General features: G+C 57.6%; 1 protein-coding gene across 6 annotated transcripts in view; it reads right to left on the bottom strand.

The window, feature by feature from the left end:
* RNF123 (ring finger protein 123) overlaps window positions 1-14837 on the bottom strand; it is a 29526-nt gene that overhangs the window by 14402 nt on the left and 287 nt on the right. Inside the window, exons 1-25 of one of the 6 annotated variants that reach the window (XM_058558609.1) lie at window positions 14660-14815; window positions 12999-14392; window positions 12633-12717; window positions 9877-9956; window positions 9647-9741; window positions 8857-8911; window positions 8659-8744; window positions 8274-8360; window positions 7977-8044; window positions 7658-7783; window positions 7148-7262; window positions 6959-7063; window positions 6390-6515; window positions 6162-6254; window positions 6017-6090; window positions 5093-5210; window positions 4792-4891; window positions 4516-4577; window positions 4253-4324; window positions 3906-4026; window positions 3162-3263; window positions 1708-1820; window positions 1258-1456; window positions 754-899; window positions 357-440 (exon numbers count right to left, since the gene is read on the bottom strand). In XM_058558609.1, the coding sequence (XP_058414592.1) occupies window positions 357-440; window positions 754-899; window positions 1258-1456; window positions 1708-1820; window positions 3162-3263; window positions 3906-4026; window positions 4253-4324; window positions 4516-4577; window positions 4792-4891; window positions 5093-5210; window positions 6017-6090; window positions 6162-6254; window positions 6390-6515; window positions 6959-7063; window positions 7148-7262; window positions 7658-7783; window positions 7977-8044; window positions 8274-8360; window positions 8659-8744; window positions 8857-8911; window positions 9647-9741; window positions 9877-9956; window positions 12633-12717; window positions 12999-13080 (2394 nt within the window). In that variant the 5' untranslated portion in view covers window positions 13081-14392; window positions 14660-14815. Of the gene's footprint in view, window positions 1-356; window positions 441-753; window positions 900-1257; window positions 1457-1707; window positions 1821-3161; window positions 3264-3905; window positions 4027-4252; window positions 4325-4515; window positions 4578-4791; window positions 4892-5092; window positions 5211-6016; window positions 6091-6161; window positions 6255-6389; window positions 6516-6958; window positions 7064-7147; window positions 7263-7657; window positions 7784-7976; window positions 8045-8273; window positions 8361-8658; window positions 8745-8856; window positions 8912-9646; window positions 9742-9876; window positions 9957-12632; window positions 12718-12998; window positions 14640-14659; window positions 14816-14837 lie in introns of those variants that run through there. The other 5 variants (XM_058558590.1, XM_058558618.1, XM_058558599.1 and 2 more) reach the window with 5 other exon arrangements.

Below are 14837 nucleotides of genomic sequence, written 5' to 3'. Positions count from 1 at the left end.
GCCCTGCTTCCTGCTGACTCTGCAAGTGGCCGAGGAAGCACTCAGGGTCGAATCCATAATTGATGAGGAGAGTGGGTATGCGTCAGCACTTAGTGGGCTGGGAGTGGGGGCACCTTGGCACAGGCTGCAGCTGGATGATAGGGCTTAGGCCGTGCTCGGCCCTGGTGCCAGCCCTGCTCTCACTGATGTGGTATGGTCAGGGTGGGGGCAGGGAACAGAAATGCTGGGGCAACCCCAAGAAGTAGGGGCAGGACAGCCCAGATTTCCTTTGTGGACTGCCCTGGGGACCCCAGGCAGGCAAGCTGCCCCTCAACACCCCTCCCTCCCAAAGACCCACCTGCCTGACCAGGCCTTACCCACTTGGGGCACCGGTGAAGCTTATCCTCTGTGTCCCTCAGAGCCATCGCATACTCATTGACATCATCGGACACACCCACCATCTAGAGCATCGGACACCACATGTCCAGCGTGACCTTTGGGCACCTCACCCAGGTTTCTCCAGACCCAGCCCGGACCCCAGCCCCGCCAAGCTCCCAACCTTAGGCCCAGGACAGTCCCCTCCCACAAAAGTCAAACAGGTCAGGGCTAAACAGTACTGGCAGAAACTAGTCTTGCTGTGGCATATGCTCACGTGCACAGTCACACACGGCACCCCTGCAGGCATGTGCATGTGTGGGTGTGTGCGCACACACCCACACATGCACCCAAACATGCAGAGCCGCATGACATGCGCATGGACCAATGGTGCGAGACCTTGCCCAGCTGCTGGTGAACGCTGAGATTATACATGATGACGGCACCATCTAGGACTTCCAGCAGGGAGTTTTCGGTAAGGGGCTGCTCAGGCTCCTCGGGAGGCCTCCCCAGCAGCAGGCCTTCATTCCAGTGGTTGCCTTCAACTAGGGAGTGGGGGAAGGGCAGGGTTAGGGTTGGGAACCAGTCCAGTTCTCTCCTAAGCCTGCAGAGCCAGGATGGGCCTCATAGTAGGAGAAAGAAGCCCTCTCCCTCTACCTGAGCCCAAGGAGGGACCTGCAGGGAGAACATGGCGGGAGGGGCAGGGCAAGGTCCTGCAGCTCCAGGACCTATTTCTGTAGCATCAATTTCCTGCCCTCAGAGTGCACTTCCCACGCCCTTGAGATGCTGCCAGGCCACAGGACAGGGAGGGAATGGGGGTATATCCTGGCTTTGCCCAGGGTGGGGAGTTGTACATGATAGAAGGATCCTTCAGTGCCATGCCTGGCCCTGCCTGGCACCTACTGTCCTCACGGGTCCTCTGCTCTGCGCTCAGTGTGCGGACCTTCACTTTCTCCGAGGTGCTCAAAGGCCGCCGTGGGGTCATCAGGCTCACAGCTGCTGTGCTGAGGAAGCGGTTGGCTCGGCCCAGGGTTGGAGAACTGAGCCAGCCGGGCCGAGGCAGGGGCAGCGCGCCCCCCACAGCCAGGGCCTGCATGGGGCGCTGTGGTGGAGAGAGGAGGCCAGACGCCACTCAGTTCCCCAGGACCTGGGCCCACTTAGGGTTCCCTTGATTTGTGGGGCTGGGGAATGAGAAGGGAAGGTTCATGCCTCCACCTTCAGCTAGGGAATCTGCCTGGTGAGAAGCTCCTTGCCTGCATGGAGGGGGAGATGGCCCTGTGATAGAGGAACCCCTGCCCTTACAATAGAGGGACAGCCCAACATGAAGGCCCCTGCCTGCCCCTACCACGGCACCTGGGCCGCAGCTGCAGCTGAGGCTGGCTCCTCATCCTCGTCCAGGTCATCCATGGTGGCTGCCTGGAGCTCCAATGGGTCGATCAGGATATTGGCCCTGGAGGCAAGGTCATCTGGGAGGAATGGCAGGAGGGTCTCAGGCCAGTGGAGGGGCGAGGGGTCACAGATGGAACTGCCCAGGACCACGAGAGAGCACCAGCTGGCTGAGCAGGAGGCCTTGCAGGGCCCCATTCACCACTGTGCCTCATCCCACCACTGAGCCTCATCCCACCACTTACTCCACTTAGCCTTTACTTTGCATCGCTGGGGCCCTTTGTCCCATAGGGACTCAGTAGCAGGAGGCATTCCCATCACGCCCTCTCTGTCAGTCCCTCTGTCGTTTCCCGTAACCTCAAGCTCTCTAGGTCCCCCCAGTTCTCTGACTGCTCCATCGCTTCCTTCCTTGTCCTGCCCCATAAACAAGAGGAGATCCAAGGCTGCCTAGGCCTCTGCTCGCCTCACTCTGCACACTCCCCAGAGGGTCCAGGCCTCACTGCAGGCTTGTCCCCACCTCTATGCTGACAGCTGACTGCACCGTCTCTGCCTCCAGCCCAGGCCTTGGTCCTGGCTGCGTCCCTTGGCACCTCAAACGCACGGAACTTGTCATCTCAGCCTCCTCCTGCTGCCCCTCTCCCTGATGGTGCCCCATCCCCACAGCCTCTGGCAAGAAGCCTGGAGTCATCCTTAGCTCCTCCCCACCTCACACTGCCTTCCTCTACCTCCTCTGTTGCCTGAACAACTGGCCTCCTATCTCTTTTCTTGGCCCTTGCACTCCATTCTCCACACCACAGCAGCCAGAGGGAACTTTTTACAATGCAGACCCCCAACCTCACTCCCCTGCCTCAAGACCTTCCAAAGCTGCCCTGTCCCTGGGTTGAGCCTACACCTGCTTTGTAGCCCACAAGGCCCTCAGACTCTGCCCTTGAGACTCCTTGGCTTCATTTCCCATCACTCCCTGCCTCACATTTTCCTCTCCGGCAAACCAGCCGCTATCTATCTCTGGGCCATGCTGGGCTTCTTCAGGCATCCCTACCTTTGCTCCTGCCGCGCTCTCAGTCCTTTGCACTGCAGCTGCTGTGCTCATCCTTGAAAGCAGCTCAGGCAGCAACTGCACACATCCCCCTTCTGCCCTCACGACCTCGCCAAGATCCCATGGTCCCTTACTCTGTCGACACACGTGCCCCCTATTTCATTACAGGGCTCCCAGACTACTTCTGAGTTGGGTGATCAAGGGAAGGGATAGCTGGACCCAAAATCCAGGGCAGAGTAGACAGATCAGCATCTCCCTGCAGGAGGTCAGAAACTCGGGCGCCCTCTGGTGGGCACAGGGTAGCTCAGCACTCACAGCAAAGCTGGCTCAGGGACTGCCCCCCACCTGGCCCACACCGGCTCACTGCCCACAGGCCTGCACGCACCTTTGAGGGTTTTCCGAAGGTGTGAGAGGAGGCCTCCAAGGCGCTGCAGGTCAAAGTAGTCCACCTTCCCATTATAGAAGATCTGGGGCGGGATGTAGGCCTCTGCGAGCAGTCAGGAGGCCAGCCCAGCAGTCAGAGCCCAGCAGGCAGAGCTTCCCAGAGGCCACACCTCTACTCTGCCCTAGCATAGAGGGGACCCCTGGCCATGGCCACCTACCTGCCCAGGCACACAGTGTGGCCTCCCCCACCCTCTGCTATTTCAGGTCAGTGCCAGCAACTGCACAACTTGGAATGAAGGAGGCAGTCTTGGCTGTGGGTCACTCAGGAAAATCAGAGAGGACCCTGACCCAGCCCTGTGGGCTATCCCCCAATCCAGGGCAGGTAAGGCTCCCATTGACCCTTGAAGATTCTGTGCCACACAAACACAGGGCCCTCCGGCACCTCAGAGCCCACTCAAGGTGTCCCCTACAAAGGACTGCACAGAGGGCTGGGACTGAGGAGCCCGTGGTAGACAGGCGACTGTGAGGGCAGTCAGAGTGAATGTGGGCTTGGCAGTCCTAGAGTGCAGGGCTCCTGCTTGCCCCAGTGGAGAAGTTGCTCATCAGTAAGGTAGGACTCAAATGGGCAGGAGGCCTGGGACAGCTCCCCCACCACCCCCAGCTCAACACTCCACACCAACACTAGGGGCTGCCCTGTGCCTAGCTCTGCCTAGCCTCTATGACTTGAGGCCCTGGCCCCACTCACCCTCACTGAAGGAGGCACGGGAGTTTGAAGCCTTGTATTCATCCCAATAGTAGCGTAGGGCAGAGATCAACCGGTGTAAGAAGCAGACCATGTACTCAGGGGGGCAGAGCATGGGCATGTTCTGCAGGCACAGGCCATAACACATGGATCGGTGCCAGCCCAGAGCCCAGCCCACTCCTCACCCAAGGTGCTGCCCCAGGGCCCTGGGCTGAGTGGGGAGGGCAGGGCAGCAGAGGAAGAACAGGGCTAGACAAGGATGAGGCAGCCTGAGAGGTGCCAGAAGCCTAGGGTGCAGACCGTGCAACACAGCCAGGGGTCCATGGTGGGCTGGCCTAACAGACACCTACCCCCCGGCCGCTGGCATTCTCCTGCAGAAACTTTCGGAACTTGGTTAGGAAGATGTACCTAGAAGCTTCACCCTTCAGGGGAAGGAGAAAGCAGGCTGTGATGAGCTCATGATGCTGGCCCCAGACTGGACTAACTCAATGTTGTGCCTCAGCCTGGACCCTGCCATGGGAACCTGAGCCTGCCCCTTGCCCTCTGGGTCTCGAGGCCCAGTACAGCACTCCTTCCCGCTGGGGACCCATGCAGGGGTCTGAGCGTCACTCACCCCATTGTCATCTTTATTGTTCAACAGCAGCTTCAGGATCTGGACTTGAAGTTCTTCCACCACTGTGGGTGGGGTGAGACACATGACACTGAGCCCTCCTCAGGCACGGCCTTGCCCTCAGGCTCCCAGGAATGGGAGGGGATAGCAGGTTTGGATCAGCGCTCCACCACCAAGCTCCCTGAGCCCAACCTAGGCATGGTCACTACCAAGTACCCTTAAGCATATATGCACACAAATCTTCCACTCTCTCCCCAGTGCCCAAGGCAGGGGACTGACCTTCAATGCGCTTCTTGAGCCTCTGGCAGCCCCGTTCATAGGCACGCCGCCGTAGCCGCTCCTCGGGGTTCTCATCCTTCATGTCCTTACTCTCTTTGCCCTAGGCAGGGGCAAGGGGATGGAAGACAGCAGGGCTCACCCAGGACTTACCCAGCCTACTTTAGACAGAAGATGCCTACCCCACCTCCAGCCCAGGGACCAAAGCTAGGGAAGGGGACTCATGTGCTAAGTGCCCAGTAGCTCAGATACCCTGCGCCAGCCCTCACTACGACCACTGCCCAGCTCACCCAGATCCACCCACCTCCCTGCTGGAGCGGTGGGGCCACCAGGTGGTGGGAATGAGCTCCTGTAGGCCAGCCTCCTCCACACGCAGGGGGCTCTTGATGTAAAAGAAGACAACGGACCGGAGCACATCAAAGCTGGTGGTCGTCAAGGCAGAGCTCCGCTCACCAAACGGTGCCCCGTATACTCTCACAGGTCCTCCCTGGGAAGCTCTCCCAAAACCTCCCCAGCTCCGGATGTGCCCACCACAGCTCTCCCACTCCTAAGGGTGCCACTGCTGCCATGTGCCTGTCTGCCCCGACCGTGAGCGTGAGAAAGAGCTGTGGCTGTCAAGCCCATCAAGCCTGATTCCCAGCAAGTGCACGATAAAGGCTTGTTACACGAACAGATGACTGTGGGACAAACCAGAGAGAGGGCATGGAGGCCAATCTGTCTCCCAGCTTTGTTTCTGCCTCCTGGAGGCTGAGGACCCCAGAGAGAAAAGATGGCTGCCAGCACAATCTTCTCAGCCAAGAGCCCAAAGCTCTGCTCTCTCTGCTATTTGTAGTTTTCAATGTTCTGGGGAAGGAGGAGGAGCTGACTCCTTAGCTAAGATCTTATAGGAACCCTTGCCATGGAATGCTGATAAAAGTGCAGTGCTTTGGCTAAAGAGGGCAGGCCCTGGTGGCACCCCCACACTCCACGTAGCACAAGAGTCTGCAGCCATCCCGAGATCCCTGCTCGGGCTGGCCAGTCAGCCTGGGTCCTTTGCTCTACCCTCGGTGCTCTGTAGAGAAAGTGCTGGGAGGGCTGGGTCCTGGAACAAGGACTCACATACTGGGTGGCTCTGGTCCTCCTGAACCTCCCTGGGGACCCCTGGCCAGGGGCACACTGCCTTCCCTAGCATCTGCTGACCCCAGAGAGCACCACATGTCTGGCCTGCCTGGCAGCAAGGGGAGGATACAGGACATTGCTAAGCAGAAACTTGCGGGACTTCTCATGCTTCAGGATGGCGACGGTGAGCCGCAGGTGGTGGATCTGTGGAGAAGGAGTGCTCAGAGTGGGCGGGTGAGGCCCAAGGGGCTCAGAGCAGGGGCAGGAGCTCCCACCTGTAGGCCTAGGTCTGGGACAATGGGTGAGAACCGGTACAGCCGCAGCAGGGACATCATCAACTGCTTGAGGCAATCCTGTACCTCGTAGTCCTGGGGAGAGATGCAAGGCTGAGGGCAGGCTCCAGGACAGCCATCTGCGGGGCCTTTTCCAAAACCTTCCCTGTACCTCCCCCATCTCGGTGGAGCCTGACCTCCTGGCCTGAGGCCCAAGGTCAGGAGCCTCACCTCCATAAAGAGCCACAGGAGGTCCAGGACCTGGCGCACCACGGACTGCGCCTTCGTCGGGGTGCCCACCTCCACGATGCCCAGCAGGAAGTTCACGAGCACGGCCTCCACCAGGTACACCTTGCGCTGCACCAAGGCGGGGAACTGGTGAGGTGGCAGCCTTCTGCTCCACTCAGGGCACTCTTGCCCTGGCAAATGACCAAGGCCATAGCCGTAGACGGACTCGTGGGCCCCCTCAAACAACCCCAAGACATAGAGTTAGCCCTTCTGGCATCTGACTGAGACACAAGATGGGCCACTGCCCCACAGCCCCTCCAGGGCTTTGCACATGCAGTTCCCTTGGCCTGTAACGTCAGTACCCCTCAATCTTCTTTCTAGAACATCCCCTGATACCCTCAGCTGAAAGCATTTCCCCCTCTCCTAGGTGACATCCTTGAGGTCTGAAGGCTCTGGGCACATGGGGCCCCTGCCAGGGGATGATGCGGGACCTCACACACCTCAGCATCCCATCCTCTAGCATGGGTTTTTCTACCATGGCCTGCCTCTTCCCCTCCCTAATGTCCCCTCACCAGGAGCGGTGCGAAGCGATGGAAGATGTGGGCCAGTGTGAGGAGGACGGTGGGCTGGCCCTGCAACTGCCAGTGGGAGCTTTCCTTTTCTACCAGCTGCCCTTCCTGTGTGTAGGGGATGAGAGAAGACTGTGAGGGGCAGAGACCTGTAGAAGGCCCCCAGCTGACCCGGCCCAGATCCTGACTCACCACGGGGTCCAGCTCCACACTGAGCACTGCCTGGAAGCAGCCCAGCAACTTCTGTGCCCGCACCAGGTCAGCACGCGGCGGGTCCTGCAGGGGCCGGTAGCCCGTCACTGGGTAGGTGCCACAGAGTTAAGCCAGCAATACTCCACCTGTGGCTCAGACACACCCACCCCTCCTCCCCACTGAGACCCCTGAGGAGAGGCCTAGGCTCTAGGGCAGGGCTGTGAAGTCAGGTTGCCTGGTTTGCATGACAACTCTCCCACTTACTCTCCGTGGAGTGAAACTTCTGCCACTTCGTGTTCTTCATCTGTTCAACAGAGACAATAATGGTACCCACCTAACAAGGTTGCTGCAAGAACTGTTGTCCTTGGCACCCACTTAAGCTGTACCTTATTCACTCCTTGCAGCAGCCAGGGCCCACCAAAAGCCTACAGAGCTCCTGGAGCAGGGAGCCCCCATCCAGCCTCCCCAAGAGCTTCCAAGCAGCCCATGGCCTTTTTTCCAAAAGGATATCGCAGAGGACGGCTGCCAAAGTTGAAGGCCACGGACTCCTTGAAGGAGAGGCTGATGGCTGGGAAGTAGGCCATGCCTAGGCCCCGGGATAAGTTCTCAAAGGCGGTACCCAGCGACACGCCATTCCTGGAGAAGGGAGGGCCTGTGAGCCAGTGATAAGAAGGATGCGGCCAAAATAGACCAGTGAGCCGGCCCCTTTTGGGGCTGCCCATTCTGAGGCTACCAAAGTGGGCCTGGCTCCCTTACAGTGACCAGGAAACTGTGGGCAGCCTGGGGAGGTCCCAGAGGCCAAGCCTGGGGATAGAGGCAAGAGACTCACAGGCAGAAGGACAGAGTGCCATCGTCCAGGTCAATCAGGCAGCTCACGATGTCCCCCGCTGCCCATGCCTGCAAGGGGAGGAGACCTTACAGATGTGCAGAATCCCAGCAGCCTGCCCACTCTGCCCCTCCTGCTGTGTCTCCACTACCACCTAGGGGAGACTGGCCACTAGTGCAGAGGACCCGAGTCCCTGGCTCCTCCCTGGTGCCCTACAGTCCCTCGTGGCTGCCCAGTGTCTCCTGCCAAGCTGTGGGGATGGACATGGGGCAGGTGGGCTACAGGGGGCTCAGTCCTCACCTTGCCATAATTCGTCGTGGTCACGTTCCACTTGCGTACCCGGTTGCCATCATAAGCATAGGAGTTGTGTGTATCTCCAACCCCCTCCTAGGGAGGAAGCATCTGTGAGGTCCAGGGGAGGTGGTTAGGGGCAGGGCCAGAGCCCACCAGCCACCAACCCTGGACCCTCATAGCTCAAGAGAAGGAGGCTGATGCTCTGAGGGAAGGAAAGAGGGCTGTTTTCTGGGCTGGGCTGCCCTGGGATGGGGTGGGACACATTCCTCCTCCAGAGGACAGTCCGGGTTCTGGTCCTGAGCAGACCCTATGCAGTCTGGGGGGCTTCCTGAGCTCTGATGAGGCCTGCGGCAGGAGAAGGTCTCCCTGGGAGGGCCCCTCCCACACAAACCTCCTGATTGAAGCGGCAGTTGATAGTGCACCAGCCGATCTGCATGAGCCCCTGGGAGGAGATAAGTACCTCGTAGACCCATTTCCCTGAAAAAAGTGGAGTCAGGCCCAGCAGATAAACAACGACTGCCTCCAGCCTCAGGCCTGAGCTCTCAAACTTCTTCCCAACTCCCCAGGCCACAGCGGAGCGTAGGCTCACCTTTGTACACGCATGTGGTAGAGCGGATAGTACCAAAGTTGCTGTGTCCAATCACCTGGGTGAAGAGCAGGGGTGGTGAGCCTCCTCCCAGGCACACAGAGTGCCTCCCCAGGGGAGAATGGCCCCACCCCCAACTCAGCTCACGTTGGTGGTGCTTGCCTGTTGTGGCCAATGCTGCACTGTGCCTGAACAGGGTGGGAGGGCCTAGGCTGTGTCAGGAGGGATTGTAGGCCAGGAACATGATGGGAGGGGTTCATGGCCATGTTGGGAAAAGCTTGGGGCTAAGGTCACACCAAGAGGGTTTCAGGGCTATGTCAGGAAGTTTTGGAGGCTGAGGACTCAATGGGCCACATCAGGAGGGGTTTGTGGCTGCAGCCCTATCAAGAAAGGTAGAGAGGGAGCCGGCCCCATGGCTTAGCAGTTAAGTGCGCGTGCTCGGCTGCTGGCGGCCCGGGTTTGGATCCCTGGCGCGCACTGCCGCACCGCTTCTCCAGCCATGCTGAGGCGGTGTCCCACATACAGCAACTAGACGGATGTGCACCTATGACATACAACCATCTACTGGGGCTTTGGGGAAAAAAAGGAGGAGGATTGGCAATAGATGTTAGCTCAGAGCCAGTCTTCCTCAGCAAAAAGAGGAGGATTGGCATGGATGCTAGCTCATGGCTGATCTTCCCCACAAAAAAAAAAAAAGAAAGAAAGGTAGAGAGACCAGGGCCACATCAGGAGGAGCTTGGGGCCATGTGAGAAGGGGCTGGGACCTGGGGCTCCATGCTTTGCCCTCACTCACCCCCAGGAGGTCATCATCCACCAGAAGAAGCCCCTCAAAGCCACTCGTGTGGTCGAGGACCACAGTGGATGGGCCAAGCCGCCCTTCAACCTGTCCTGAAAAGGAGAGAAGTGGGTGTGGGATCAGGCAGGGCACAGGGTCTGATGGAACGCAAAGAGTACACTGAGCTCACCAGGGCAGCCCCCAGGGCCCTTGGCTTCCCTGATCCCATTCCAGAAGGTGCCACATACCCTGGTTCTCCTCATCCTCATTGTCCACATGTAACAGCTGGTCCAAATGCTCTGGTAGGTTCTGGAAGTTCAGGGATTTCCTGGGGAGAACAATAGGCTGCGAGGGGCCCAAAAGTCCTTGAAACCAGCCAGATGACACTACACCCCTCTCTCATTCCCTTCCCCTTGAGCTTCAGAGGGTGGCTGCCTTGACTCCAGAAAAAAGGTTGTGCCTAGTCCGAGATTCTGGCATGCCAAGGGTTAGAAGGCTGGATTATCTGCTAAACTAAAAATCTGGTCCAATTTGGTGCACCTCAGGACTGTTAAAAAAAAGAAGAGCCCTCTCTAAGCCTTAATTCTCTCATCTGTAAAAAGGGATCAACAGCTGTACGTCAGAGATGCTGTGACAATTCCAAGCAATAATGTGTGCTCCCTGCATAGCCCAGAACCCGCCCACTCTCAAAGGTGGCTATGCTGATTACGCCTGGGAGAGGAAAGCTGGGAGAAGTGCCGATCTGCAAGGTGGTCAGTACCAAGGACAGCTAGTCCAGCCCCTGACCCCAGGCCTGTGGTCCCAGACAGTAAAGTCTGTGTGTTGAATCAGACATGTCCTGGGAGGAGAAGGACTCAGCCCTCTAAGCTGCTGGCTGGCTCTGTCCTGTACCCACCTGTACAGGAGAGTAGAGTACATGGCCCACCTATCTGCCATCTGCCCCAGCCAAAGGGGCTGAGAAAATCTGTCTGAGTGGCCCCCTCACCCTCCCAGCACACATGCCCAAAGGTGAAGGGGCTCTGTCTAATGCTGGCCAGCTCTGTCCTGAGTTCAGCTGCTAAGAATAGCAGGGAATGGGGTGGTGGTAACTAGCAGGGCTCGATCAGAGGCCCGATGCCCATCTGGATCCAACCCATAGACTGCTGGCCCCTGCTCTTCCACCTCTAACCCCAGCTCCTACCTCATTCATCTGCCTAAAGAGTAGACTCTGGGACGGGATGTAGATGGGCCAAAGCACTGACTCTCTGGCAAAGTAGCTTCAACCCAGGCTCAGGGCCACATGCTCCCCTGCTGTGAGCTACTACTGATCCTGAGCTGCAAGAGGAAGATATGCCCGAAGCCTCCTCCCTAGTCCTGCTGAGTCCCAGGCCAAGGTCAGGTGGATACCATGCAATGGTGTGCCCACTGGTAGCATGGAAGGCTGCAGTCAAGCCCACCCCTGAATACCAACGGGTCCAGGGATAAAGGGGGCTTCCTCAACAGCAGTTCTTACTGGTCCACACTTGGGAGGACTGCTCTAGTCTTGTGCCTGCTCTCAAGAGCAGCTGTGGGTGGACGGCCCGAGACTCAGCCTAACTGAGTGCCTGTAGCACTGCCCTTTGGCCAACCCCAGCACTTGCCTGCCGTTTTTGGATTGCCCAGGTCTCAGCCTAGGGTTCTCCATCCAAACAACCACTAACTAATGGCTGTGCCACCTGCTCTTCCTCCTGGCAGCTACGGCACTAGCAGCAGCAGGGCTATTTCTTGTATCACATGAGGTAGCGATCAGGTGGCCCTGGGAACAGGCCAGGACAGGGCTTGGGTGGAGGTGGGCAGTAGCCCTCCACAAGTAGGAATGCTTTGGCCACCACAGCTGCTTAAATGGAACAGGCAACAATGCTGCCCTTTGTGCCCCCCCAGAGAGCAGAGATTGTGGAAGACAGAAGAGCCCAGGCTGGCAAGGGGGCTGAGAGATAGGGACACCCATGCCTCGCTGCAGGGAGGCAGAATCTACATGACCTTTTGAAGAAGTAATTTAGCAACAGTCTTAAAAGTGATTGCTGTAGCTGCATGATTCCAACCCTGGGTATCCTCACAGCACTGTTTCCAAAACAAAAGCCCCTCCAAAACAGGACAGTGTTAAGGGCTCCAGCAGACCTGTGGCCCTAAAAGATGCCCACCAAGATCAATTTGTAATGTAGAAAAGCACTCAGGGAATAATGTGTGATTTGATCCTATTGACAAAAAATAGGATCTAAACTTCTATATGCTTTTGGAGGTGAGAGATATGTCCATTATCTTGATGGTAGTGATGGGTCCACAGGTAATTCATATTAAAACTTATTGAGTTGTACACTTTGAATACATGCGGTTTATTGTATGTCAATTATTTCTCAATAAAACTTTTTTTAAAAGAACTGAACTGAACATGACAGAAATTTCTTAAAAATTTTCTATACAGCATAATCCAAACTACATACATCGTGAGATAAAGAAAATAGAAAGGAATCATGCTCAAATGGTCATGTTAGAGTAACAAGATGACAGACACTTTTTCTTCTTCTATCTATTTCTAGGTTTCTGGTAAAGTGTACCTGTAACTTTGATATGGACTAAACCTAAATGCATTAAACTTGCAAGGAAAAAAGGCTAGTATGGTCTGCATTTTATAGATTCAGCCAGAGGCTACAGAGAGCCAGGGTCGGGCAGAGGTGTGGGCAGGTGCACATGGGACCAGATGCTGACTGTGGAGTAGGTGTGAGGTGTTATGCCGAGCCCTGAACGTGCACCACACCCCTAACCTCCACAACACCCTCAGAAGGAAGGTCCTGGCACTGCCAGGGGAGAGGAAGAAGCGGAGTCCAGAAGCAGACTCTCTGGCATGAGGTCTCACAGCCAGGAGGGGCAGAGTGAGAACAAAACCCAAGGCAGCCTATTGAGAGCCCAGACCCCCTTCCCCACAACACAGCCTTCAGCCTCTGGTCTGGTACCGTGGACTAAGAAGGAGCTACCCACCCGGCCATACCTGCTGGTGGCTGCAGTGGGTGCATGGTCAGGGGAGGAAAAGATGCGGTGCAGGTAGTCATTCAGTAGCTTCTCCTGCACGATGCCTGGGCCACAGGTCAGAAGGAAGAGAAGGGTCACATGGTCAGTACAGCTCCCAGCCTCTGCTGGCCCCAGAAGCTCCTGGTCCTAGGCTAGCCACAGGGGTCAGAAGAACAGTCACGTTGCGTGCACTGCTCCATGGTTGCTGCTGGAGAAGACGTGGCTCACGGGTACAACGGGTGCAGCAAGGCCTGAGGTTCATTGGACCTGGGACTTTGCCACCTTTGTCTCTTCCTTCTCCTTCCCTCAACACAAGGAGCCTCCTCCCAGCTCTGCCAGCCCTTACCTGTGACCCTGGATTTCTCAGCATCTGAGGTCAGCCTATAGCTCTTGCGGGAGAAAGACACGCCAGCCCCTTTGAACGCCATCCTTCATGTCTTGTGGGCAGCCAGTGGTCCTGGGGGCTGAGCCAGAGGCAGAGCCTGTCTATGCGAAGCCAACAAAGGGTCCCCACACTGACCTCAGTCCTGAGGATGGCAGGAAAGCTTGGGAGCAGGTGAGGTCAGGTGTATGCACACTCGCACACATACCAACGCAGAGCAGAGCAAAGTAGGGGCTCCCAGCTTCCTACATGGGAAGGTGGGTGGGGTCTGGGCCCATGTGACAGGGCCTTACCATGTCCCAGTGCTCAGCACAGGGCTGGACAGAGAGCAGGTGCCAGACATACGTTTGTTGAACCAAACTAAATGCCTCAACCCCAGGAAAATCAGACCAAAGTGTCCAAAGTGAGGTGGCCAAAGGGCAGAGCTCCTGTATCCTTCTCAGTCGTAAGCCACACTGGGTCCAGCTCCTATCCAGAAGAGAGAACCCTACACCACTTTCCCCAAGTGTAGTCCACCATTCAAGGGCTTGGTGCCATCTCTAGCTACAAGTCTTGCTGACACCCAAGGCCAGGATCTCCTTCCTCAGCTCCAGGATCCTCCCTTCTCCTATCCAAAGGCCTGCTAGTTTTCTTGTTTCCACTCAAACACACAGACTCCCACCCGGTCAGAGCACCACCCCTGCCCAGTCCTCATAGCAGACCCCACTGGTCTTCCCACTGCTGTCCAACCCTCACATATCATGGTGTTGCTGCAGCTGCTTCAGAAGCTGCACTAAGTCGCTGGTGCCAGCCTCAATGATCTAGAGCTGTGGGGTCCCAACAATAGCCACATGTCGCTATTTAAATTTGAACTAAAGTTTAAAAAATTAAAAATTCAATTTCTCAGTTATATTAGCCACATTTCAAGGATTCAGTGGCCACATGTGGCTAGTGGTTACTGTAGTAGACACCAAAAACATAGAACATTTCCCTCATCACAGAAAGTTCTATTAGACAGCGCTGGTCTAGAGCCTGGCCCTCTAGCACTGCCTTAGACAACACTCCTTTCTCTGTAGCCTAGTCTCTTATCTCACCCCAAACAGGTCCTGTGCTCCCACCACACACCCTTGCCCATTCACAGTCCGCACCACGCCTGCCCCTCGGGAAGGTGACTCTCCCGCCCTGCCGCCCACCGCAGGCCCTCCGCCAGCGTTCGTGACCGCTGCCCCTCTCACATCAGAGCAAGTGCAGGACAGATTAGACGCGGTCACTCTTTTGATTAGTAAACCTTCCAGACATCCACGCCGAGCGTCAGGTGCTGAGGACCCAGATGAGAGGCAGATCTCGACTTTGTTCAGGGGCTCCCTGCCACGTCGATCCTGTACAGCCCCACCGAGGGATCCGGGCTCGGAACCGAACCGACCCCTTCTCGGAGGCCAAGGACGCAGAGGGCAGCGCATGTCTCCCCCAAGTCGCCCCCGCCCGGCCCCAAGCTCCGGAGGATCCTCCAGGCCAGCTCCAGCCCGGAGTCCCGCAGCATACGCTGCGACCCCCGCGCGGCGAGCACTCTCGCACCGGACAGGCCGGGGCCGCGAGGGGAGCCGCGGAGACCTGCCGGGCTCGGAGGTTGGCCGCCCCTCACTCACCCCCAGCTCCAGCCGCGGCGCCCCGGCTCACAACATCCGCCCAGCCTCTCGGCTACGGCGTCCGTCCAGGGCCAAACCGCGCGTCCGCTGCGCACGCGCATCCGTCCAGGCCCGGCCTCCGCCAGGGGTCCTCCTCCGCGGCCTCCACCCAGGTTGTTCCCGGCCTCTGTCTCGCCCG

This window comes from Diceros bicornis, chromosome 2 (assembly GCF_020826845.1).
Source record: "Diceros bicornis minor isolate mBicDic1 chromosome 2, mDicBic1.mat.cur, whole genome shotgun sequence".
NCBI lineage: Eukaryota > Metazoa > Chordata > Mammalia > Perissodactyla > Rhinocerotidae > Diceros > Diceros bicornis.
This window is presented reverse-complemented; position numbering and strand designations above follow the sequence as displayed.